The sequence below is a fragment of the Osmia bicornis genome, chromosome 2 (genome assembly GCF_907164935.1).
Source record: "Osmia bicornis bicornis chromosome 2, iOsmBic2.1, whole genome shotgun sequence".
Lineage (NCBI taxonomy): Eukaryota > Metazoa > Arthropoda > Insecta > Hymenoptera > Megachilidae > Osmia > Osmia bicornis.
This window is the reverse complement of record NC_060217.1, coordinates 7131001-7156694: the sequence shown is the minus strand read 5'-3', so window position 1 is coordinate 7156694 and position 25694 is coordinate 7131001. Positions and strand designations below refer to the sequence as shown.

Below are 25694 nucleotides of genomic sequence, written 5' to 3'. Positions count from 1 at the left end.
TTTGCTACAATTGGTTATTTGAAAGGCAATATTTCATGCTACTCATTACCGCGCACAATGCCTTTGTGATTATGCGAACGTCAAAGTAGAAACAGGAGAATCCTTTGCATTAGGAAGCTTGTCTTAATTCAATTTCGAGCATGCATGTGACGGATATTTACTTTCTGACATGAATAGAGCATCCAATATACAATATTATTTCCTGATACTGTCATACGGGACTTGTGCTTCCGTTATTAAACGCTTCATGAGGAAGGTACATTATCATTAACCCTTCCTGTCATTGGCGCATTGCATTAGAGCACAAAGCTGGACTCATAAAATAGTTTCGAAATTTAACGCACAAGATATTACTAATAAGACATACAAATATCAGAGAAAAAGGAAATTAACAAATAGTGATAATACTTATTAGTGAAGTTTATTTAAAATTATCAAAAATTAAATTATTAAAATTATTAAAAAACAGTACAACTTCCTTAAAATTGATATTGGAATTTTTTGAAAAATTAGACCTGATTAATTTATTTAAAATTTACAATTTTTTTTTTCTAAAAAGCAGCTTTCTAATAAGAAAAAAGTTTAAGAAATATTTCATCCACATAAAGTTGAATTTGATCAAAAGTTATAACAAGCTCCATTCTGTTAATTAATACAAGGATTTTTCAATATTTTACAGATATCTAAATAACTACATTCGAAAATAAACAGCTTTTCGAAAAGTTTCACACGTCATTTTGTTTCAAATTTCAATTTTCTCCTTCAAAAGTATTATCGTCGGATGTGTTTAAACCCTTCGAACATTTCACGCAAATATAGGGCATATACGTATGAAATGAAATAAACGTTATAACGAGTTTCCAACGTTGAATGTTCGATTCGCTGTAAAAGTAATTGGCTCGTTTCTCGTCATATATCTGCGGTGGCAATGTTTCTCGCAACTGCGACGATATTCGAGGATTTCTCTTGATTTTTAAACGTATTTCTGTAAATGCTTTGTTTACAACCAACGAAAAGTAAAAATCCAATAGTGGTTGATAGCACGTGCTATTTTACATGTAGCAACGTTTCCATGCTCTCTCTATTTTCCTTGATATGTACTTGCATTCAAATTGATATTTAAGTTGACATCGAAGTTTTGATATCTATTTAAAATGTTATTTCGTAGGGAAAACTAAATATCATAAAAAGGAACATTGCGTTTTTTAGAAATAAACGATTTTGCTACTCAAGGTGTTAAGTGCAAATTTTCAGAGAAGAATAGCAAGGAAAATTCAGACAACGACTGCATCGTGGAGAGTGTTGAAACATAAGAACCAAGGAAAGCCTAAACGTTGTATTTTACGACATCCAAGAATCCTTGTGGAAGCGTAGCTCATATTTTTCCAAATGAATTTCGCTTGTCACGCGAAGAAATACGTTTCCTATTTCAAGCGGTCCATGAACGAGATTACCTTAGTCCATCCTCGTAGAGGAACAGTCTAGGAAATGTGTGAACGAATAAAGAGAGGACCGAAAAGGAAATGCGTTCACCGCGACCAGTAAAGTTTCCACGTGTGCTGTTCTTTAAAGCGTAGCAAATCTCCGACAGATTCTTTTGGGTATTCCAATGAAAATTATGCACAGGGTGTTCTCGTAATAATGAAGATTTATAAAGATATTACTCAATAAATTTCAAATATTCTTGGACTCTCGTCCTTTTGTGCTGTATTAAATAATATATCTCTTTTGAAATTGACAAAAGTCAAGAGACCCTATTTTAATTTAATTTTGTATTTTATATTATTTTCATTTCCTAAATTTTACACTGTTCCTCTCAAAATTATTTTTACAATATAAGAAACTCCTTCCTTCAAAAATTACACATTTAACTATAAGTTAATATCCTTATATGTATATGTTTTGTTGGTTTGGTTTTCGATTGACGCAGGCTACTCTGTTCAAGGGTTAATAAAGAATTAATATATTAAAATTTTTCAATTTCTAAACATTGCAACTTAATTGCTTTATTTGCATTTATACACAATATTTTTGTTGCAATTCAAATTCTAAGAAGATTTGATCCTTTTTGAGTTAGTTGAGGTATGTGCGGTATAAATTGTGCTGCTATGAATAAAGAAGTGTTACGTTTAAAAAACAATTAATGAAGTTCCCTATTCCCCTTTCCATTCTTATGAACATTATTCAAAATTTCACTACAACAAGGCGTTATACTGCCTACCTATAGTTTTCAAGATTATCTTGAAAGTTATAATTAATTAACGTCAAACAACATGCGAATCAAGCAAATGATTTAATATTTGTCAATGATAAGACTGTTGTTAATATTTAACTGCACGCTTCAACTCTATGCTTGTTCATAAATCACTGTTGGACAGCACTCCTTATCATGCATATAAATGCATTTCAAGCGAAGCCTTAACTGTTTGTACGTGTTAAAACTATACTCTTTTTCTACGAACCATGATAAATCATTTACAACGCCTTTAAAACAGACCCACGCAAAGCGTTAACAGCCTGCATTCACCCTTCAGTATTAAACTTATTATGCAAACATTTATTTTCATATTAAATATGTATAAGACAAATTAATTTCTGTTTATTCAATTTTTACTAAAGATATCTTCTTTGTTGAAAAATCACCGATTATTAGTTACGTATTAGACATTTCGTTTTGTAATCATAACAGCGACCGTCGTTACCCCATTTTCGCTTACTACAGAAATCTGCTTTAAAATGGAATGAGGTTTACGGGATTGAAGAAACGACTAGTTTACAGAGAAAAGGAGTACTTTTTCTGTGCGACAACACGCTGGTCCACATATTGCACAATCAACACTTGAAACCACTGAAAAATTAGACTGAGAGGTTTTGTGGTATTCGCGTTGTAACCTTACATCTCTCCTCCAGATTTCTTTTTGTTTGGGCCTCTTAAAGAATCATTACGGTGCAGTCAAGCTTAACAGTAAGAAGGAAGTCGAAACAAATGTCCAAAAGTGGCTTGGACTTCAAATCGAAGAATTTTTTGCTGCTGATATAAACGAGTAGTGCAATAATGGGACATGTGTATAAATTGTAGAAGGAGGTTGTGTTGACAAAAAAAATTCTTAAGTTAAGTGAATAAACTATATCAACGTTCTTAATATTTTACAATTTTCCTATCTATTTAAGGTTAAAAACAATAAAAACTTTTTAAACCCTTTCATGCGCCTCCGAATGCGATGGATAAAAAATAACCAACGTTCTGGCGTTTTCAATTACAATATTGGAAATTTACGCTCAGCTTCAGAATAGAAGATATTGTCCAATCAAGCTGAAATTTTGCACACGTATTACTGGTGTTATAAATGGATAAATTCTTTCCACCACCTAATACGATCCAATAAAAAAGAAAAGGTGGTTTTTTACTCCACCATAGTGTACCTACATCGTGTTAAATATTATTACCCATAATTAAAAATAAAAAAAGCTATCTAATGAAATTATCAACGTATTTTAAAAGTTTTTACGAGCAGTATATATTCGCGGCGATAATAATACGTTGTTGGTCTGATTAAAGAGGTATCCTTGGTATTCTAACATCCGCGGGATTGGGAAAGTGGAAACGTGATAGGGACAGCTATCGTCCGCCGTGAAACCTAATCGTGCAATATCCTCGCTTAACCTGGCATACTTAAGCTAAGTCGGCTCTAAGTCTGTCAAACAAACAGCTATCCAAATATTTGAACTTCATACATGACGCTTGAGGTCCATTGAAAGGCTTAAATTCTCCCTAACACTGTTTCACTGTCACACGATTATAAATTATTCTCAGAATTCTATTTAGATGTAAATAATGTAAAATCAAGCAAGAAGAAATTACTTATCACTGATCTTCGTTATGAAAATTTTAATAGGTACTTTTTACTGTCTTCGAATCAAATATATAAATAATCTGTTCCTTTATGCCCAATTTTAAATTCACATAATTAAATAACTCAAATTTCTTTTTTCCCTATCTTTAATTAAAGCAGGATAAAAATAAACGAGAATAAATGTTTGTTCCAAAATAACAAAAACCGCAATTATTTTTGCATCAACCGAACATATTCATAGCTTTTGTAAATGTTTAAAATAAAAGCGAGTAATTGTACCACGTTACTAATGACCGCAGGTGTTAAATATTAAATAAAAAGAAGCTTTAAGGCAGTTGTACTGAAAAATAATAAAAGTTATACCAAAAATAAATAAAATAAACAATACTGTTTATAGTGTTGATAATTAATTTAAAGGTTGAAACGTTTCGAAATCGTATTATAATTTGTTAGAACTCGAAATAAAATGTCTCGTCATTATTTTCTGCACCGATGTATGTAAGTACTTATTCACGGACGGACATTAATTATGCAACTTCCTATTTGTAGGTTCTTGGTCTCGTATCTTGTAACGCGTACCATGCTGCGTTTAAGTACATTTGAATTTATTTAAATAAAAATTACACTATACTACCGTTCGCTTCCTCTATTTACCTTCATTTCTTTTCCTCTTTCATTCCGGTTCCCATTTAAATTTCATGCCAGCCACGCGTGTTCCAAGCGAATGTGTAAATACCGTTCAGGTAAAAAATCTGTTCAATGCAGTCGCGCAAATTGTTTCCAGACCAAAGTTGTGGATTGTTCGAACCGTTTTCAAGCGAGGCATAGTAGAAACTTTTTAAATTAAACCCCCGTTGTTACCAATGATTTTATGATCTACAGGTGTGTAAATTAAACTTTTATATTTTTACCGACACCGTCTATTTTCTTTTCGCAATCTGGTGACAGATACTTGAGTAGTATAGCATGTAATTCCCACAGAAAGCAAAATACAATAATTGCTTTTCATAAACAAGGTTTCTTTGTAAACGTAATGCCAAAGAGTAATAAGAATTACTTGATAAATTCTTTAGACTCTATAAAAGAAAATAGATACTATGAATTACAGATGCAATACTAATTTTCTGCAGTAACAATGTAGATGGCAATATTGAAAATAATATTTTGTTATAATTTTATAACTGGATTTCAGTTTACGTAGATAAAATGTTATGCAAGGCAAATTTGCAAAAATCGTGTCAATTTCTGATATGCAATTTAAATACGATTCAACAATTTATGTCAATTTGATTGCCGTTGATATTGCTTGCATAATAGAATTTAAATTCAGCAATTTCAAATTTTGTTGCACATTGCACGTTTTCGAGATATATTATTGAATAAATTTTTCATTCCACTCCTGAATTTATCGTTTTTTCTGCCCAATTGTAAAGATCTCTGCATAAACCTTCGAACGAATCTACTACAATAAAGTAGAAAGTAATTAAACATTACTAAGCGTGTTACGGTTTTCAGTTTCTGACGAATATCGATGCAAAATTGCAAGTAAATCTCCCGAGTAAAAATTTCACGATACCGCCAATTTCTTTCGCACAAACGGCTTTCCACGGCAGCAATTCACGATTACTCAATCGCGAATTAACGAAATTTGCTTACGCTCCAGTTTTTCGGCCACAACGTTCGTTGATTGCTCATGCGAGAACTGTAGCTTTTTGTTCTACAGATGCCGCTGTACCAGCTAAAAGTTATTAAATAGAATCGATTCTTACGGGAGCACCGCTCAAAATTCGGGTCACCGATTCCCCTGCAATTCTATACGGACATATACGTTCGCGTGCACCTATCGGATGCCTCAAGCAATAACTAATAAGAATAGTACTAATTGAGGCATGAAAATGATTATAATTTGGAACGACTCGACGATCTGAATGCAGCACGATTTTAAATTTAATTTTCTTTCAATTAAATTAGGTTCAATTTACCGTTCAGTTGAATATTCGGGTATGCCAGTTATGAATAGCTAGTCACCATATTTTAAATATATTTAACAATCTAATAGAAAAACTGTTATAAACGAAAAATGAATCAGCAAAAAATTACAATGTTAAAATCTAACCCCTGCAACTGGATTAAGTTATAACTCAAACACGATATAAACCAAAAAATAAAAAAGATAAAATAATCAATTAAATATTGATAATTAATTTTCTTGAAAATAATGTCGTGAAATTTTATACCACATTTTCGAATTATCTTTGCATGAAGAATTACTCCTTTTACGTTAATTGTCGAAGCCGGATCCCCAAGCCACCTGCACTTGACGTTTAGAGTCACCGTATGATAAATTATCACTCATCACTTCAATGCATGAAAAATGGAATACTTGTAGTATTTATTTTATCTCAGCGAGAAAGTTTTTAATGAATTAGCAAGAAAATAAATCCAAACATAAGCCTGAGAATGGTGCGGGGGTACGCGTATAGTGTGCTAAAACACCATTTTGTTAATTAAATTCTGAATTGAATTGAAATGATTGTAGAGAAACGTCGTTAAAAAGTTTCAGCGATAAGTAGAGCTTTAGCTTTTTGTTTCGCCTATCTCACAAATTAATCATTTTGCGACCAGAGTATCCTAGTACCTTTTACGAAAAATAACGAGAGGATTTGATTTACGTAAAAAGAATATACATGCATTTCCATTAAAAGAACCGGTGCAGCTTTAAAACATCCATGCATCGTTACATTCGCAAAAACAAAAAAGTATCATTCTGAAACTACAGTCCTCTTTTACCTATCCGCCTTAATCCTCTTAACACTATTTTTCGAATTCTCGATTAGAAAGAGGCCGGATTTGTTACAATAAGCCAGACATCCTTTGTACATAGACAAATTCGTTAATCATAGCGATTTAGAATGATTTTTTTTTTTTTCAAAAAGATAGATGGTAAATGCGCGTATACAACATCGTTAGTGGAGGATTTACCTTGTAAGTAGAAAGATTTGCAACCACACAAGCGAGTACTGCTTCCCTGCCCATTGGGACTGTCACGTTTGTTATTGGCACAGTAAAACTCGGTCCTTCTGTAACACAAAGTCGTCGTTTTCTAAATATTTACACTTTGTTTGAAAAATGTCAATACCGGTATTTATTCGAAGTTATATAATTATATGTATACATAGGAGTGGGATGGAGTAATTAAAAATTCTTTTTAAAGATAAATTTGCGAAAAGATAAATGAACTCGCTTCTATTCGTTTTCTATTACAACTGCGAGGGAAAAGTAACTCAAGTTTAACGGATTAAATAATAAATAAGAAGTTTCGGATCCGAATTCCTTATTGGTACAGTTGTATCGATTCGAGGAAATTCAATAAAACCAGCGGGAAAGTTTCAAGGGGACATTTTGTTTCTACAACAAACTCGTCTGGTTTCACGTACCCTAAGTAACTCATTCTCTTCGTTCTGCTGCATCGACATGCAGCAGAGAATTTACCGACATGAAACAGTTTGCTTTTGCTCGACATATCGCTCGCGACAGACTGCAGACGCGTGCAATACAAGCACCTGCACTCTGAAATGTATATCAAACTAAACACAGTTTCACTGTTAGCAAATTGCATTCCATTCCCCGGGTGTAAAATGGTAAAACTTTCGACCGTACTGGCTGAAATTGAATTAAAGGTGAAAAATATATCAAATATCGTTGATAATTTGGGATATCAAAGCAAGATTTAAATTAATTATAAATTGCAAATGATCCTCTGGTGTACGGGTACCCGAGAAGTCTGGTCGGCTCGGAAAAAGGACAGTGGACTCAGGCGGGTTTCGGAACTACATGAATGTTCGGCTAGGCCGAATTTTTCCGAGCCCGCCCGATCCCACCCAAGATAGTAATTTCGGGTACCCGCGCACCCCTAACAGATCCTATAATATGTTCTTGCAAAATTCACGAAATTTTTCGTAGAAAGGGTTAAAGCATAATAACCAAAATGTTTTTGTTACATTAAAAATAAATCTGAAAAGTGTAAAATTTTGTTAACTGGTCAAAGTGATCTAATTTCCTAAAGCTCCTTCAGAAAGTGAAAAGCTATTTTCAGATACTTTTAATTCCTTTCCTGCACGTTTGAATCACTCTGTAGAAGGGTTTAAGTAGGTATATACGAATTGCAGGAAGGCGATAGAGAGGTAAAGAGGGCGGAATGTTGGCAAGGGGTCTGAAACTCGGTGTGAGCCAACAGATAAGCACTGATCCCAATTACACGTTGGGTAGACCGGTTTCCAGGCAGAACGGATCATGGAATATTGACTCCATCTTGATTACTTGGCTCCCATCAATACAATTGAGTGATCGATATACCTTGAATTTCCACTACTTGACTTGTACACGTATCCTGTTATGCTCGTGCACATGGAAGATTGCTTCTTTTTTTTATTACACATTCGATTGATATTTCAAATATTTCGAAATTGAATATATTGTATTTGCTATTCTGTTAAAACAGACATGACAATAACTTTTACGTTTACAACATAGCTACGTGCACGGTAGATTGCACCCTTTTTCCATTTCAATACTAGTTAATATTTGACAAAATTGAAACCAAATTCTATTAAAAGTTCTATTAAAAAAGACATCAAAAAATTATTTTTTTTTTTTTATATTTGTAAGAAATTTTCTTTCCAAGATAATTAAGATATTTTTTAAATTTATACAAAAATTGTTTGATTTTTACTGAAATTTTGTATTAAACATCTGATAAATGTTTATGTATAGCTTGTGATATAAACAATTATATGCTGTTGATATATATAGTGATACAATTACGGTACTATTAAATAATGTAATTCAGATTATGGTATGAATAATTAGGACATCGTTATCCAATTTAGTAATTCGATTATTTACAACGGTGAACAATAATGGTATATTTGGCGTTAACAGATTATGATAATTTTATTCATTATCACAATATTGTGCAATTCTTTACTATTTTGTATGTGTAGAATAATAGAATAATGGATGTGTATAATAATTATTTTACTTATTAAAGAATATCACGTAAAAGTAGATAAACATAGAAAATGTAGAATTTCTTTTTTTTTCTTTTAACATAAATATGTCTTGATAAATTTACATAGATGAAATTTCACTCGTTAAGTTTAATCGACGTTTTTCACACCTTTACAAGTACATTTTTACTTTCGCTCTGTCCCCTACGTAAAGAAACTCATTTCCTTACTTTTCTCAAAAAAAAAACCATTTCATGAATTTAAATACATGAAATTTTATTTGCAAAGTTTAATTTAAATGTATTCAGAACAAAATTTCATTTCTGTTTAGCTTTTTACATTAAGAGACACGTTTCTGGTAAAAGCAAATATAGTGAATTTACATATACAAAGTTTCGTTTGTAAAAAGTAATTTAGCAAATGAAATATAAATATTTAACTTTTAACACTTACATATTTACGACCATTTATTACGTCTGCATTGCCACACAGAGTTAATTTTAGTATAGGTATAAAATTGCAAGATTGATATTTTATAACTTTCAAATTCAGATAAGCAGATTGAACGCTTAGAGATGTTAAATAGCAGATCAGAATCCAGTGGATAAGAACATAAATACATAAGCTAAATTTTAAACTTCACATTCAGCTAGAATTCTCTCTGATTAATTAATAGCTCCCATGATTGGCGAAATCCAATTAGAAAGCTTAACTAAATTCCGGATTACAATTTAATAAGATTTAGATTGTTTAGTACAGATGAATTTCAAGTCAAAATCCTTTAAGTACAGATGAACTAGGATCAAAATTATTTCCATTCAAATAATACTATATTACATAGTTAAATCGACAATTTTTGATAATGAAACAATCAAACCAGTCAAGATGATAAATTTAAAATTTGTTATTTTAATTCTTTAATTCAATTTTACTATGCACTACATTATTTTTTTTTACAGTTAATGGTATTATTAAAAATAATAGTGATTATCAACTGACATTAAGTTTCAGCCTTCTATTGCTCAATTCTCCACGACCATCGTTATCAGAACTCATTGTTTCGCCTTCGAACAAAAGTCGAACAGCATAGTTTTCTTTCTAGTGTTGAACGATTTCCCAGCCGATTAAAAGAAACAATGCGAGCGTTCGTTAAAAGCGTAAAAAAGCCGATAGCGAGTTCTTTCGAATGGTTTCAACTTAATTTACTTCTTTTTCCTTTAAATAACTGTTCTGTGTCCGCTTTTAAGCTTTGTCTTCAAAATTTAGTTCGAAAATTTTTATTAAACAATGACATGGATTCAAAATTTTTATTTTTATTTAACCGATCATTTAGCGGGGTAATGGGTTTGAATTAAATTAGACTAACCTTAAGTTAACGCAAAGCTGGTATTAGCGACTGAATTACTAATTAAAGTCTCGTAGATATACAGAAGGATAATTCTAAAGATAATTCTTGGTACACTATTTAAAGATTAAGGCCTTTTACATTTATGAATAAGTTTAAGAAGGAAGTGATAATAATGTGTAACATAATACAGAATTTAAAATGAAGACCTAATACGAGAAAGTTTTTTCTCAAAATTGTTTGATTATTTCAAATCAGATCGGAACATTTGATATGTTATTAGCTTTATAGATTAAGAAAACTAATTGTTATTCGACATCCCTCTATTTAGGTGTTACTGATCACAATGTGAATAAAGTATAAAACAAAGAAAAATTGTAATCGTTGTATGAGAAAAAAAATAGATTTATAACTAGCCATTTTGAGTACGCTAATCGAGATTGCAGGTAAAAACTCGGTCAGGAGGAAACGATGTTTGGGTTCAACGAAGGTAGCTGCAAACAGATTTTCAATTCTGACCAATCCTTCTCCATTAGCTGACTCATTTCGAATGATTTTCAAAGGAAAGAAAAAGAGCTGGAACTGTGAGTGAAAAACTTTCAGAACGAAGTGCATGGAATATGAAGGTACTTATGAATACCTTTCATTGGTCAGTTAATTAAATGAATTGTTCCTACTAAAGTTAGATTATTCCACGACTTTAAATAAAAATTGAGTGAAAATTAATGAAAAATATGTCATCAATTGGAATAAATAATTATGTAAGAATTTTCTCTTATATTACTTACTATATTTTGAAACTTTTATATTGTTAAATAGTATCTGCTATTAATTTCTTATTTTGATACCATTAGATGGTAGATGGAGGATACATAAAATATTAGAACTCTTCTCTAAAATCACCAAAAATAAATGTTTCTAGTGGAAACCAGAGATTTTATTTCAATTACAAATGGAAAACGCTACACTTCGCAAGAGTGACGATGAATTCAGCTCTCGAGTCTGAAAGTGATACCTAGTATATAATGTTTCAGCAATCAAAAGTAACCTGAAATCTTCATGAAAGAACTATTTAAATTTCAACCTGTATAAATCTCATTTAAACATTCCTACGTAAACTTCTGTAGAAAATTTATACATACGATGTATTTATATAAAAGAGCTGTACAAAATTAACGAAAAATTGTGACAAGTCCAAAAAATATTCTTCTTTTAATAATTCACCACTGAACAGAGAGAAATAAGTTTATATAAATGAGTTAATATTTTATGAAAATCTCAGCTATTGTATATCATCTCTTAAAGGGTTAATCTTTGGAATAAATAAGGCAGTGGCGTATCTACAAATAAGAGTTAATCATTTGAAAAATGAAAAGCTTCTCAGTAACATAAAAAGCTCTTGCAAAGGAGTAAGAAGAACTTCATTTGACTTTCTACTGTAATTTATTCCTAATGTCCTTTCAATTTCCACCTAAAGTTACTTCTTTGTGAGTAATGAATGCAACTACTAATGAAACACCAGATCTCAAAGGTAGATTATCTATAAATTTCAGGAAACTGTTTAAAACATTACAAATTCTATAAAAACCAATGACAATATTGATTTATATATATATAACTCAATTTCTATCTGCGGTCATTCTTTTTTAAATTCGTGGAAAGTTTTAAGATTTTGTGATATCACTTATGTGAGAAGTGTTTAGAAAAATTTATAACAACATAATCTATCAACATACAAAAGCTCATTGAAATTTGAATCGATCGATTGCTTATCGGTAGACCTTACTCTATTTACAGAGTACCAAACCTTATTTCACGTGTACATAGAAAGATATCGTTTCTACTAGCTTGAAGTTGGAGAACGCAAGATCGTTGTTTACAAATCAGTTTTCTATTTCAAACTTAAGACTACATGCTATCTGAAAACAGTTAGAAAAATAGGTAGCAATAGGAATTTATAGAATAACTTATGATAATTGAATAGAATAACTTAGAAAGATTGAAACTGTATCTATTTGTTAGATAAGAATGATTCAGAAATTTTACATATAATATATCGATAAATACAGATGATTTTAATATCGATTAAAAGTGTTTATTCTAAACAAAATTATCAGTATTCAAAGTTTGAGGTTGAGATTTATCTGATAAAATCTGTGGTCCGTTGTACATATTATAATAAATCAACAAAACCATTTACTCTTATTTTACAATACTGCAATTCCATTCGGTCTTTCGTTGTTTAATTTAGCCCATATCAGAGTAATTAATTTACTTGTTTGAGGAATAAATGGAAAGTATACTAATTTCAGTAATGTTCCATATTCGCATGTATGCTTGATGATACTTTAATTAGTTTAGTGTCAACGTTTCAACCAGCTGGTTTTGCGTTTCCCCGGAGGGTCACAGGGAGCGCGTATTACAAAGCGATTATTCAAGAGAACCTAGAAGTTGTCGAATCGAAGAGAGGGACTGATTAAAACTTGTGAGTCTACTAATTATTCGACAGATTGTAGAGACAGAAAAGGGAATTTCGAACGATAACGCAGCTTCCACACCCTCCGAACTTTCAAACTAATTGTAAGTATTAAAGACAGTCTGATTAAATTTTCGTGAAAGCACTGGCCAATTCGATCGTAAACTGAACAATCAGATTTCAATTTTGATAAAATTCGAACAATACATAATTTGCGGGAGATTATTAATATTTATCAAATTATCTTTAATTACATTGAAATTTGTCTTCTTGGACCGAAGGAAACGATTTCAATTGAAATGAATATTAAACAAATTATTCAGTTATTTACAAACTTGAGCTTCGGATTAAAGGGAAATCTACAGCTTCGGGTCAAATCTTGATTTTAAATGAGATCTTTTTACTCTTGCCCTCTTTCTATACGATTAAATACTTTAATTTTATCTAGAATAAATTTCAATTTCTGAACCAAGTTTTTCAACCAAAAAAGCACTCAAAGGTTTAATAGCCCAGGGGCTCCAGAAATTTTAATCCGGTCCTGCAAAAGGAGCATTCGTCATTAAAAACAACTTAATTTCAATTAAGGTTATCAGTACCAGGAATCAACGCAAAGCAGCTTTTAGCGTGCTTTCGCGGAAGTAAAGATTTATCCTTTGTATTATCTCATGCAATACTCTAATTTTGCAAATAACGTCCAAATTTTTTTCTTTTTTCAATAAATGACCGTGAATCTTTCACAAAGGTAAAATCTGGTATTTGCTGTAAAGTTGAACGATTAATTTATTCTCTTTCAACACAGTATCTCTTTTAAAATCTCTTCTTGCATTCGTTTTTATACATACTGTTTTGAGATATGCACATGGAATGTTTTTTAGGTGGACATAATTTTATTTTTTGATCTTTTATGTAGTCTCTATTGATACACTTTTAATCACGTTCATACAGTCGCTGGAAATATCTGAAAAATTCGTCGCCAGAAGTAGTCTACCCTTCAAAATCACTTTAACTGTTACTTTACTTTTGATTGCTTTCATATCCTCAAAACGAATTCCTTTCATGATGAACTTCAATTTTGGAAACAGAAAATAAAGATATTTTGCCATTGTTATTAAATATAAAATATAGAAAAATATAAACGAATACTAATAACTTCCCTATAAAAAGTGTGTTGAATTTATGTTGAAAATTGAAAACATTCAAAATAAAAATGAAATAAATGAATAACAGTCAACGAATTTCATCGACCAGTTAAATATTTGCGAAAGAAAAATGTTGCCGGTAAATCTATAGGCGTGTTTGTTTTAATTAACGTCGGCAATCCCCAGTTGGATTAGTTTTATAAACCTGATAATACATGATAAATCAATTACCGAATTATCGGATTATTGCCCGGCGTCGAGTATCGACGCTTTGCTCGTTTACACGAGTGTTAATATCGCCAATGTTTGCGGACACATAAATCGTTAAATGGCGACTGTGAAATATTTGTCGCTAATGTTTCCTTGGTACGTGCTCCTGTTTCGTTCGCTAATAATTTTGAATGATTTAGGCATTGATGGCTAATATTCGATGAACATTTCTCTACCATTCGAAATAAATATACTTTTATTCACTTGAAAATTAGATTTAAAAAATGTTGAATTAAAATTGCCTTTTGTTACTCGTGAGAACTCTATTTGTTATCAGAAAAATTTATAGTTTGTACTATAAATCTTTCTAGCTTGTACATTTGGAACAAAGACGTAAATACTGATAATCTTTTGATGTATTTTTTATATTTTAAAAGTGCTTCGTTTTCAACTAAATTAAAAAATATTTATTCAACTGAAATTAAACAATTTTCTTCTATATTTTTGGGAATAAAAACTAATGAGATCAACGTTTAAAGTAAATAGAAATAAAAATGAATACAAATTTTTGTACCTTTTTATATCGGCCTTTTTCACTTGTTCAAATATATGTATTTGTGTTAACAAACGAAAATTAAACTAACGATCAAATGAAACAAAACCGAAAATTAAATTGCGAGATATTCAATTAAAAATATTCGACGCCCGCTATTGTATAGGTATGTATATCAATCAGAAACTGCTCTTGTGCATTATTTTCATATTTTTTTAGGAAAATATCACATAAACGAATAAATTGAAATTAACGTAAAATTGTAAAATCATATACATAATTCATTTATTTATTAAACGTTAGACTAGACAAAATTATTTTATTTTGCCTTAAAAAATTTTAATGCACTCGAAATTCCCAATAAGCGTCTCAACATTTCAGCATGTAGACACAAATGGCCATGGTATAGCACTTTGAACCCTCTATTCTTTGATTTAAGGAATAACGTTGTAAGCTCCTTTAAGGGTCGTATCTATGGCATAATGCTCCCAGAATTCTTGATATTAAGTTCCATAGATCATAAAATTGACGTACTGACCGAGGATTTTGTCTGTGTTCTGCAGCTGAAGCTAGACGTATGTATACAAGGTGTTTACAGAAAACGGGCTAAATATATGAGGATAAATAATTTTTATCAAATATTAATAAAAAATATAATATTGTCAAAGCTATAAACTGTTTTTAGTTCCAACAATACAAATAATTATCTTACCATAATTTTCCTTTGATTTTTACAGAAAGCATTGTTATGTCTTTTTAAAATATAATTTTTCGTGTAAGCGACCTGATTTAATTATTAATATAACGTAGTCCTTTTTAAAACACCATGTATAATGGTGTATTTCATAGGAACGCAGAAAATGTAATATTGGTCGCATGTCTGCAATTCTCTGATAAATGAAGAGACAGGCAGTTTTATCAATATTAATTATTCCAAATGATCACATCCGATTATATATGATCGTTGTACGGGAAATGTTTCTTCCCATTTAACAATACCTACCATGCCTCATTAGCTGAAATTCCCATTGGAGTAATAATTTTATTTTTATAATAAAATTGATATTAATGCTTCACAATGATTCTGATAATGATCATGAATGATAAGTTTATTATATGTAATATGATAATCAATACGAATGCGCAAGTAAATTAACATATTTTAATTACATAATTAAGTACATAATTAAAAAATATCAATAAAATTAAAAATTTCCCACATAAACTTTTATAAGCGGGTTGTTCCCTACATCGTCATTTTCCTTGAAAAAACCTAACCGGAGAAGTGGGAATCGCAACCCTGAAATCTCGGAACCTTGAAACCCCGGAACCCGAGGAAGACTACGAGAAAGGTGAAATTCTAGGGATGGTGAGGCCTACGAGGAAAGCCCGGAACCCCGGAACCGGAGAAAGCCGACAGGGAAGGTCAAGGACCCAGAAATTCCGAGAAATCTACGGGATAAAAGTACACCACTATATTTTCTAGTACAACCTACCATACTCAAAACTGTATACAAAAAATAAACAGGGCTAACTTTTATTCTAATAAAACTACCCTCTATCCATTTATGACGATTGTTGAAATAATGAATTTGAAATTTCGTATAATAATTATCGCAATTTGCTTGCATTCGGAAGTACCATCGAACGTACGCGACGCTCTCACAAATATCCAACTCAACAGCGCGATGATCAGCTAAATGGCTCTCAGCTTTGCAGATCAAAGGATAGTCGAATCATATCACACAATGAACACAAAACGGAGTTGAATCAGGAATACCGACAGATAGGTATATACAAGCAACACATCTGCAAGACCCCTGCAATGATTCATTAATGCTCTAGCCTCCACTGAAATGAGGTTTAATCTAACAATAAGATAGAACCCATGGCACAGGTCTTGGCCGTGCTTGAGTAGCCATAGCTACAAAGACCGTTCTTACTACTGGTCTGCATCCTCACCTAAAACCGTTTCTAATTGGCCACGAAAATGTTCTATAAAATTAGAATACTAAAATATTAATTTTATAAGGGCATTTGAACTTTAGTGACCTTTGACCCTTTCCTTGCTAAATACTTTTAGGAAGTAGGACGGCTATACATGGAATTCTCTAACTCTTTAATACTGAATATTACATGAGTCTATCAATTAACATATTCGAAAATATGCCAATTCAAGACGGTTTTAGACGCCCATAGCACCAAAAGTGTTAATAATAGATCGTGGAAATGGGCTGATGAGATTCTATTTTAAAAAATCGAAGTTAATTTTTAAATCTCTTTCATGACTCATATTATTGCAAATAATAAAAATATTTCTAGTGGGCGAAATTACTGTTTATGATGTATAATGGAAAAACAGAAATTGGAAAATGATATGATGAAGCGTCCCACGAAAGAAAACCGTAGGTTATCGATTAGTTTTGTGTAATTCTTAATGATTCTTCAACTGCCGGCAAGAAATTCGCACGGAACCCCTTGAGAGTTTTCAGAAGATTCGAAAGATGCACCAGATGGACGAACACGATTTCTCGTAATGCGTTCCGCTTGTTTTCCCCCGTATAGTAAGATAAAAACTGAAGAAACTTACCAGTTGGAGTAACCGACCCGAGCGAATTTTATCCATTTTGAAGTTGGAACTCTAAATATGGTATTAATAATTAGCAACGTAACTCGTGTGGAAAAATATTTTATAAATATTACACTTTTTATATTTTATATTTTTTTAGTTGAATATTTTCAGCATATAATAAATTTGCGATTAGAATTCGTGCCTTTCTCTTTGCTTCTACTTTTTAATCCCCAATATTCTCAAAATTAGTGTACTTTTTCGAAAAGAATATTAAGCCAAATTTACAAGGTTGTGCAAATTACACGAACTGTGCAATCAAATTCGTAGATACAAATACAGTGTGATTCACTGGCCAGTTGACTCAAAGGCAGTGTCACCAATCACATCACAACGATAACGCCGCGTCCGCATGTGTGATCTGTCGATCGAGCTGATGTTACCCTAATGTCATCGGTGGCTGCCGCAGAGACGGCTGTGTACATATGTCTGAATACGTGAAAAGAAAACGAATGTGGCGTGATCGGTAACACCTTTGAGTCAACTAGCCAGAAAATCACCCTGTAGATCGTTCCGTGTGAATACAAACTTGAAGTTTGGGAAAGTCAGAAAGTTTGGCTTGAATAAAATCCGTCCAGTCAGATAATAATTTGCATAAAGTTACCGCAAATAATTGGACGTGTAAACAAATGTTCAAACCCAGTGTACACACATTTCGACGTTTCAACTCTCTGGCACAAGATGTTAGTTCCCTACAATTTTAAGTGAATATTGCTTCTTTTTTGTTTACTTAATTTTTTATTGAATTTTATAAATTGTTTATTCAAAACATTAAAATCTAAGAAGTATATTTAAATGAAAAATCTGAGGTATATAAAGTATTGACTCAAAATTCCAATATTCTTTTTAAACCCCCTCTTAGTTTATACTTGCAATTACCGCAGTAATTAGCTTCTATTTATAAGATCTGCGAGGAAACCAGCGCAAAGACGTCAATATTGTAAATATGAGAATTTAATCCTGGCGTAAAGTTACTCTGTCCGTAGATCCTATTAGCAGCTTTGAGTTGTTGATTAAAGACTTAGGGGCAGCAATACGCGCTAAAGATAAGAGCAAATATACATCAAAGGCGGAAACATTCATAAGTCTCGCCTCGTGAATTAGAAGCGTCTGACACGATCGTTGCCAAATCGCTGGGTAAACAGTACATCGAAAACAGTGTCAACTTCTATAATTAAATAAAAGATGTACGAAAACAAATCTGCACCTTGCAATGACGGGTATAACCGAAAATAATATTATTGTGGATGCAAAAACGTTTACAATAAAATTGAGTTTGATTTCGTTTATAAATATTTACCAATAAATAAAGACTTTTATTAATTTGTATGTAACAAAGGGAATATTTTTAAGCGAGGCTACAGCCCCGGACCCTACTTTGCAGAAAAACCCTGTTATAATTCTTCCAATTTATTATGTCAAACAATATTGAACGAAATTTTGTTGTATTGCTGCCCTTATTCTTTTATTTAATTTTCCATAGCCCCGACGTCCCAGAAATCTTAATCTGGTCCTGATTAAAAGTGGTCTAGGACCATTGTCTAGAATTCTTTCCATCGTATTTTCACAATCTAGACTTTCAAGTGCTGAAATTATTCTCCTCTTAAAGTGTGGTAAAGTGAAGTAGCTAATTTAGAAATGGTGCGACGTCCGGATATTAATGCAAATAACTGTATGTCCTTAAGTATAATAGATACGTATGCAGAGTAGCGGACACTAAATTTCACATTTTTATATTTGCATGTCCCTATTATTCATTTTTGATATAGTATTCTGGTGTATGGAATTCTAGCGGTGAAGTCTGTCAAATTTTGATTCACCACAATTTTTTCCTCCATCTTGTGCTCTTCAATGCTTATGTGCTTCGTCAAAAGCAATTGTAAGCTTCCAATTTGTCGGGTGATAAATTATTAAATACAAAAAATTATTAAAAAATAACTCATGAAACTATGAAAAAAATAGTACAATATAAAAAAAGAACGAAATATTATGAAATTCCTTTCCCATCAATGTATATGAAAAGATCACGTAAATTATGAAAACATATTTCACCGCAAAGCAAACATTATTGTAAGGAGAATAAGTTGTGCGGAAACGTTTGATGCCAGTGTAACATTAAAAGCGGGAAAGAGGAGGCTTTGAGAGCCTTCAAGTTGCGAGATACATTAAAACCATGATGCTGGGATTGAAAGCACAGTTTTCTTTCGTATCCAGCAGGAAAGTGGTATTCATTGAGCGTGTACTGTTCGAGCAATGTGTCTTTCAATGCTTGGTTTGTCTTGTCGATGTGTCCCTTTTCTCGCTTCAGCTTTAAGAAAAAGTACGGTTAAATACGTACATATAGAAAATCGTTCTTTGAAATATTAAACCATACTTGTCTACTTATTAATTTTTAGACTTTCCCAGATTTATTAAGAATCCATACGAGATACTAAAAATACCAATAAATAATTTCCAGGGTTTCCAGATTAATTAAGAACCTATACGAGACATTAAAAATAATAGTGAGTAATTTTAATTTCACCTCATATAATATTCCTAAGAATTTCGAACAAGAATAAAGACATAAATTTAAATAAAAGCAATTTTAATTTTGTGTCCTTAATTGTACAACAGTAAATATGCTTAATAAAAAAGAAATATTATTTTTGCTAAGTAATGGGGTATGCCATGTGGTCGGTGGGTTAATAAATAACGCAGGTCGTAAAAACCACTAATTAACAACCCAGCTTTGTATGATTCAAGTACAGAGGATTACTAATGAAAGATTAGTATGAAAAAATGTGGATATTTTAAAATTTTCTACGCGATCACGTGTCCCATGTTTTCTCCTCATGCAATCTTTCGAATACTGTCACTATCATCGAGAGTCTGCTTTTATAAAAGCATTGATCCGATGGTTCTGGGTCTATCAACGTTAGGCGAGCATTTTCGAAATGAACCAATATCCCGAAGGCGTTCGTGTATTCTTTCGAATGCTTTCCTATTTGGCAAACGTTTATTAGAAACACAGTCTGCATACAAAGATCCTGCCAAAATGGCGTTGTATTCAGCGAGACCATACATTAAATTCATGTCTACCATTTCTGTACTCGTATAATCTGCTATTATCAATTCAAACGCAAACTCTCAAAGAACTGTATCGGAAACTTTCTACGCTGCTGTTGAACTGATTCAGAAACAATATAAAGCAATTTTTAAATAATAGTCAATTAGATTTAGATCCACGTAAGTAGCGCGCTAAGAAACGCAACGAAATTCAAGAAGCTAAGGGTGAAAATGAAGAGTGTTTGAGAAGGAACGACAATGATCGTATGACTGAAGACGATGATCGAGGAGCGAACGTGACCTAGCGACTTTTCCAAAAGAATGTATGGCTCAGGGCGAGAAAAAGAAGAAAGGAATACGGAGGTAAGGGTATAACTTGAAGACGATGGGAGAGAATTTAGAACAGGAGTTTAGAATTTACAGTCGGAGAGATAAAATAGTTACCGTGGAGAAAAGCGTGGACAGAACATAGCATAATAGAATTAATAATTATTTAGAAACGGAAATCAGGATTAATTATTAATTTTAAAATGCATCGCACAATTATCGCCTCTCAATCGACACTGAAAATTCATGATGCATCGACGAAGTATCATTAAATAATTATTCCACAATTCTCGCAAAAAACGTAAATACTTTTATTGTACTTGCGTTAGTTAAAAAACAGAAAGGTGTATAAGTGAAAGGAAAGGAGAAGGAATGTGCAGGGGAAAACTATGCTTCCCCTGAATGCCATATAAAAATGGAAAAGTAGCAACATAGGTCCCAAGGAAACGACGGTTAAAGGGAAGCTTTACTGCACGGTTGGATCAACTTGATATTCCACGCGTTGCGGATTACGAGCGGTAATAACATTCCTAGAACGATTTCGTAGATATAGGACTCGATCTACGGCAAGATCAGCCGACGAAGAATACTGGAAATGGCCGTCGGTGAGAAGCATATTGATCCTTCTCGATGGTCAGCCAAGTTCCTCGAAATGCGAGCAGGTTTCTTTCCAAGAGATCTGAACTCTATTTCATCTAGGCTACAGTATGAAAAATAATAACAATAAAAGTAAAATTCGAGTGCACACAGACAGAACTTCAATTCTGTTCACGAAGCAGGAGATTAATAATCTGTAGTTAAAGATTCATTCCTCTAATCAGGTCAGAAGTTAAGCAAAACTGAGGATTTTTGGTTTTATATATATAAATAACAATTTTAAATTTTGTATAAATTTAGGAGAAATGCAATGTATCTTATGTTCATTATTGAACTTTTGGGTGAAAATAGAAAATCAGTAGTTCTTGTTTTTCAAGTGTAAATGATGCACTTAAATAAAGTGCATTTATGGTATACAAAAGAGTAAAATTGAAATCGTTGAAATCTCTCTTCAGTTTTACTAAACGCTGGCAACCCAAAGGTCTACTTTGGAATACTAATGCAAGACGAATAGAGGCAACGCGATATCGAACATTTTGAAATAGTGTAGCGAGTACAAATGCTTTCCGCGAGTGCCTTTACACCAGCGAACGATAAATCTACCTTCAGATTCCTGTCGAAACGGTAGACGATTTGTCGTGTGTCATTGCTTCACAGAACCAAACCACTTTCCTTTTGGACGCCTATTTCGCACCTAGCTGTTTCAAACTGCATATCTTATACCAAATGAAACATGTGGGACGTTTCTAGTGAATAGTACGAAATATACCGAAATAAATAACTGTTCCTTTTTTCAAATTTCTAAACGAAGAACTTACATCATATCATGGAAATAATAAATTCTTCTTTATTAATTTTTATTGTGGGTCCAAAGAAGAAAGGTGGTTCCTTTATGATTGATTAATGACTCAATTAAGAGGATAAGGCAGACGAGGCGTCGTGTCAACTGCAACAGGATATTGTACGTGTAGTGGAGCCAGGAGAAGAGAGTGGAAAGGGTTGTATGGTCAGACGATGGCAGGAAGAGAATGAGGGAAGCAACGCCAGCAAACAGGTGTCATAAAGTGAGAACGTGTGTTCGGGTGAAGGCAAGTATCTCAGGTCAAAGGCGTATGATGTACGAACGATCCTCTATTTTAGCTGATTATACTTTATGAACAATTTAATGAATTGGAAGAATCAAATTTTCTCATTTAAGTCATGAGAATATTCCTTAAAGGTAGTACGACTATAATCATAGATTTATCAACTTACAGTTATATCAATTTAAAAAACATAACTACAGCTGGACAGGTAAATCATTTTTAAACGAAAAATCTTCAAACAAATGGATTGCACGCGGTCTTCTTGTTTCCCGGATTTTAATCTATCGAATCTTTACTCGTGGGGATACTTGATATCCATTGTGTACACAACTTCTATTGGAAACGTTGAAGTGCTGCATCACAGAATTGAAGTTTTTCAACAACTTCGAGTAACATTGGGTAGTATTGAGAGAGTAACGTGATCAATGGCAAAATGTCTATAGGCATGCGGCGTGTGTTTCAGCAGCCATTTTGAACACTTCCTGTAAATATTATCAGATATCAAACGATATAAAACAAAACTCGTAGGTGAAATAAATTTCATTGTGAATAACTGACATAGAGCCCATGAGACCCAAAATAGCTTCTGTCCCCCAAATCCTAATCTCTGTAATTAAAAAGTGAGCTTAGATCCTAGAAATAACTGTGCTATTAAAATATCAGATTTCGAATGTTTTTTAAGCTGCTTTTTATTCTAATAGCATTTGTTTTAAAATTAATCATCTGTTTTAACTAAAATTATATACGATATCACTTTTACAATCTCTAACAAGAATTATGAGTATTTAAATAGAGTACGGTCAGTATTGTTGAAATAAATGGCTAGAAATATTTTGAAAATACTAAAAGTATTGAAAAAAACATTTTTGTGCGTGATGCTAAAAAATTGCATCGCTGGTAGTGGTGAAATATCGAGGGAAGTTACGACTCAAATACTGAAATCGGAACAAAGGATCTGCATAGGAGTTGCGGCGACGTGTTACAGGTAAATAAAATCCCAAAAATCTGATAAAATATAATACTTTTCAAGTTGATATTTTTGCAAAAATTTCGTTAATTGAATCGAAACAATAAGAAGGTGTATAATTATTTTATAACAAATCATTTTACGTTTTTTTCCATTTCAATAAATATTGATTAATTTAAAAATTTTAAGAAATATCAGTTACGTAACAATATAATATTTTACTATTAAACAATATATTTTTTATAATTTCTTAGTTACATCATTAGCAGCAACATTATTGGTCCTTTTTATTTTTGTAATTCGCCAACAAGAGCACATTATTATCATGTTATGCGTTTGCGTTTCATGAATCAATTGCGACAAATTATACCGCATCATTAACGCCATAAAATTTATTTCATGTATGGCGGTATACCACTACTTCGGTATACTGATTTGTGAACGTTTAATTGGAATGTTTGCACCGCATTTGTGGCCGTTTCGGTCACGCCAACCAATTCTTTTCTATGAAGAACGATGAATAATATCGCTTTTCGTTTAAAATGAACAATCACAATTATGCAATAATTAAAATTATATTTTTCATCAGATACCTAACTGGTATAAGAACTTATTTTTCTGATAACGAGAAAAATAACATTTTGAAAGCAGAAAATTCCTAAGCAAATTAAAATCATTTCCTTCATTTACTTCTTTCTATTAGTTGTTTATAATATCCCAAATATTTGATAAATTTCATATCTGTCTTTAATTCAAGGCTTCAGAATGTTGCTTGTAAAAATGCAAATTTATTAAACAAAGTCATCAAGATACAACGAATTAAACTACGCAATGCTTTTCAAACATATAAATCCATGTTTCACACGTTTATCGCATGATATGACAAATGTATAAGCTCGTGAGTTACGAACGGTACGGTGCTATGTAATTCATAGGGATAAACGTCAATAGGGATCTCCAGAATTCGCAGCCTCTGATTCCTAATGTTACCACTGAATATCCATCACTTCTAATACCATCCCTGAATCAACTATAAGTCAAACAAGATCTATGTTTCAACCAAAATATCGACCGTCTGCCAAGAATGATAACGAGTTAAACTCAACTACTGTCCAATTAAATTGTAGTTTCTTCTTGCTAACAACTGTAATTGTTTCGTTATCCAACTGATCTGAATGCATGAAACTCATTCGACAGGCGCAAAGGTAGCAAAGGAAAGGAGCAAACGGGGGACTGCAAGATTCCGCTAGAATGCTTCTCAATGATTTTCCACCTCTCCGACTCTAGTAATGGTACTAACTTGTTAGAACGGTATTACAAGTGACAATGCACGAGATATTATTACACTGGTAACAACGAAAATGACGTACAGTAATATTGCAAACGGAAAATGAAATGAAACGAGGAAAGGGAATGAAGAATTGAGGAAAATTTCAGAGAGATTCGAAGAAATATGTATGCATACATGCTATTTTCTAGTTTAATATACATTTTCAAAAAAAAAATGTTAAAAAGATAGCTGCTTTAGAACTTGGGCAAAATGTGTACAGATAATAAAGAAGTTTCTTCAAACATGTTCAAAATTCAAGATTGCGATCATCTGTAGGGTATATTAAGAAGAAAGGAGGAGAAACATATTACTGGCAGGAGTGGAATACGAACGGATAAACGCGGCCGTAATCCCGGCACGATTCGTCGATAGTGTTACGGAAACGTTCCAGACATTCTACACAGTAGAGCACGTCTTTTCTGACGTCGGAACCGACGGGACGATTTCTGTATGCTCGAATAGCTCGGCTCTTGAGAAGCCGGATCAGATGACATCCTATGTACTTTACGCTTTCGATATTACACTCGTAGAAAGATGCGCGGTGAACGCGAATCGAGACCGGAAGGAATGAGACGTACTATACGCACGAGTATCCAGGCTTTCGTTGCTTGCTATCATACGGAACCAATCCGTCGCTATTTGCCAGAAGGATCCGCGAAAGCGCGAAATATTGACTTTTACGCTTTCAGAGATTCTATAAGACATAGACAGCCGAATTTTTAAATCAAACGGTAAACGATTAAAAACAAACGTTTTAAAAGTTGAGATTTTAACAGCGGAGTTTGGGTAAATCGTGACCCAAATCTACAAAATATGTAAAGATATTAATTAATCTAAATGTAAAATTTAGAAAAGAAATGTGACTCCTCCCATGGTCCATCGTTCGAGGATTAAAGAAAAATTGAATAACAAGAAATAACGTTCTCACAGTTTAGTGATTAATTATACTGCTTAATGATTAATTACACTATGAAAGTTAAAATTAGACGGTATAATCTGCTTCATAATACCTGTTAAATAAATTTCTTAGAAACTAAGAGTGATGAAGAAAAATGAAACAATAATCTATAAAACAAAACGTTATTCAAGATATGTGTAGAATTGCAATTTATGCCATTTATAACA

General features: G+C 32.4%; 1 protein-coding gene across 4 annotated transcripts in view; it reads right to left on the bottom strand.

The window, feature by feature from the left end:
• The window catches only part of LOC114878463 (neurotrimin-like), a 100794-nt gene that overhangs the window by 32987 nt on the left and 42113 nt on the right, over window positions 1-25694 (bottom strand). For all 4 annotated transcript variants that reach the window (XM_029192313.2, XM_029192311.2, XM_029192312.2 and 1 more), the window contains exon 2: window positions 6837-6934. In XM_029192313.2, the coding sequence (XP_029048146.1) occupies window positions 6837-6934 (98 nt within the window). The remainder of the gene's footprint in view (window positions 1-6836; window positions 6935-25694) is intronic.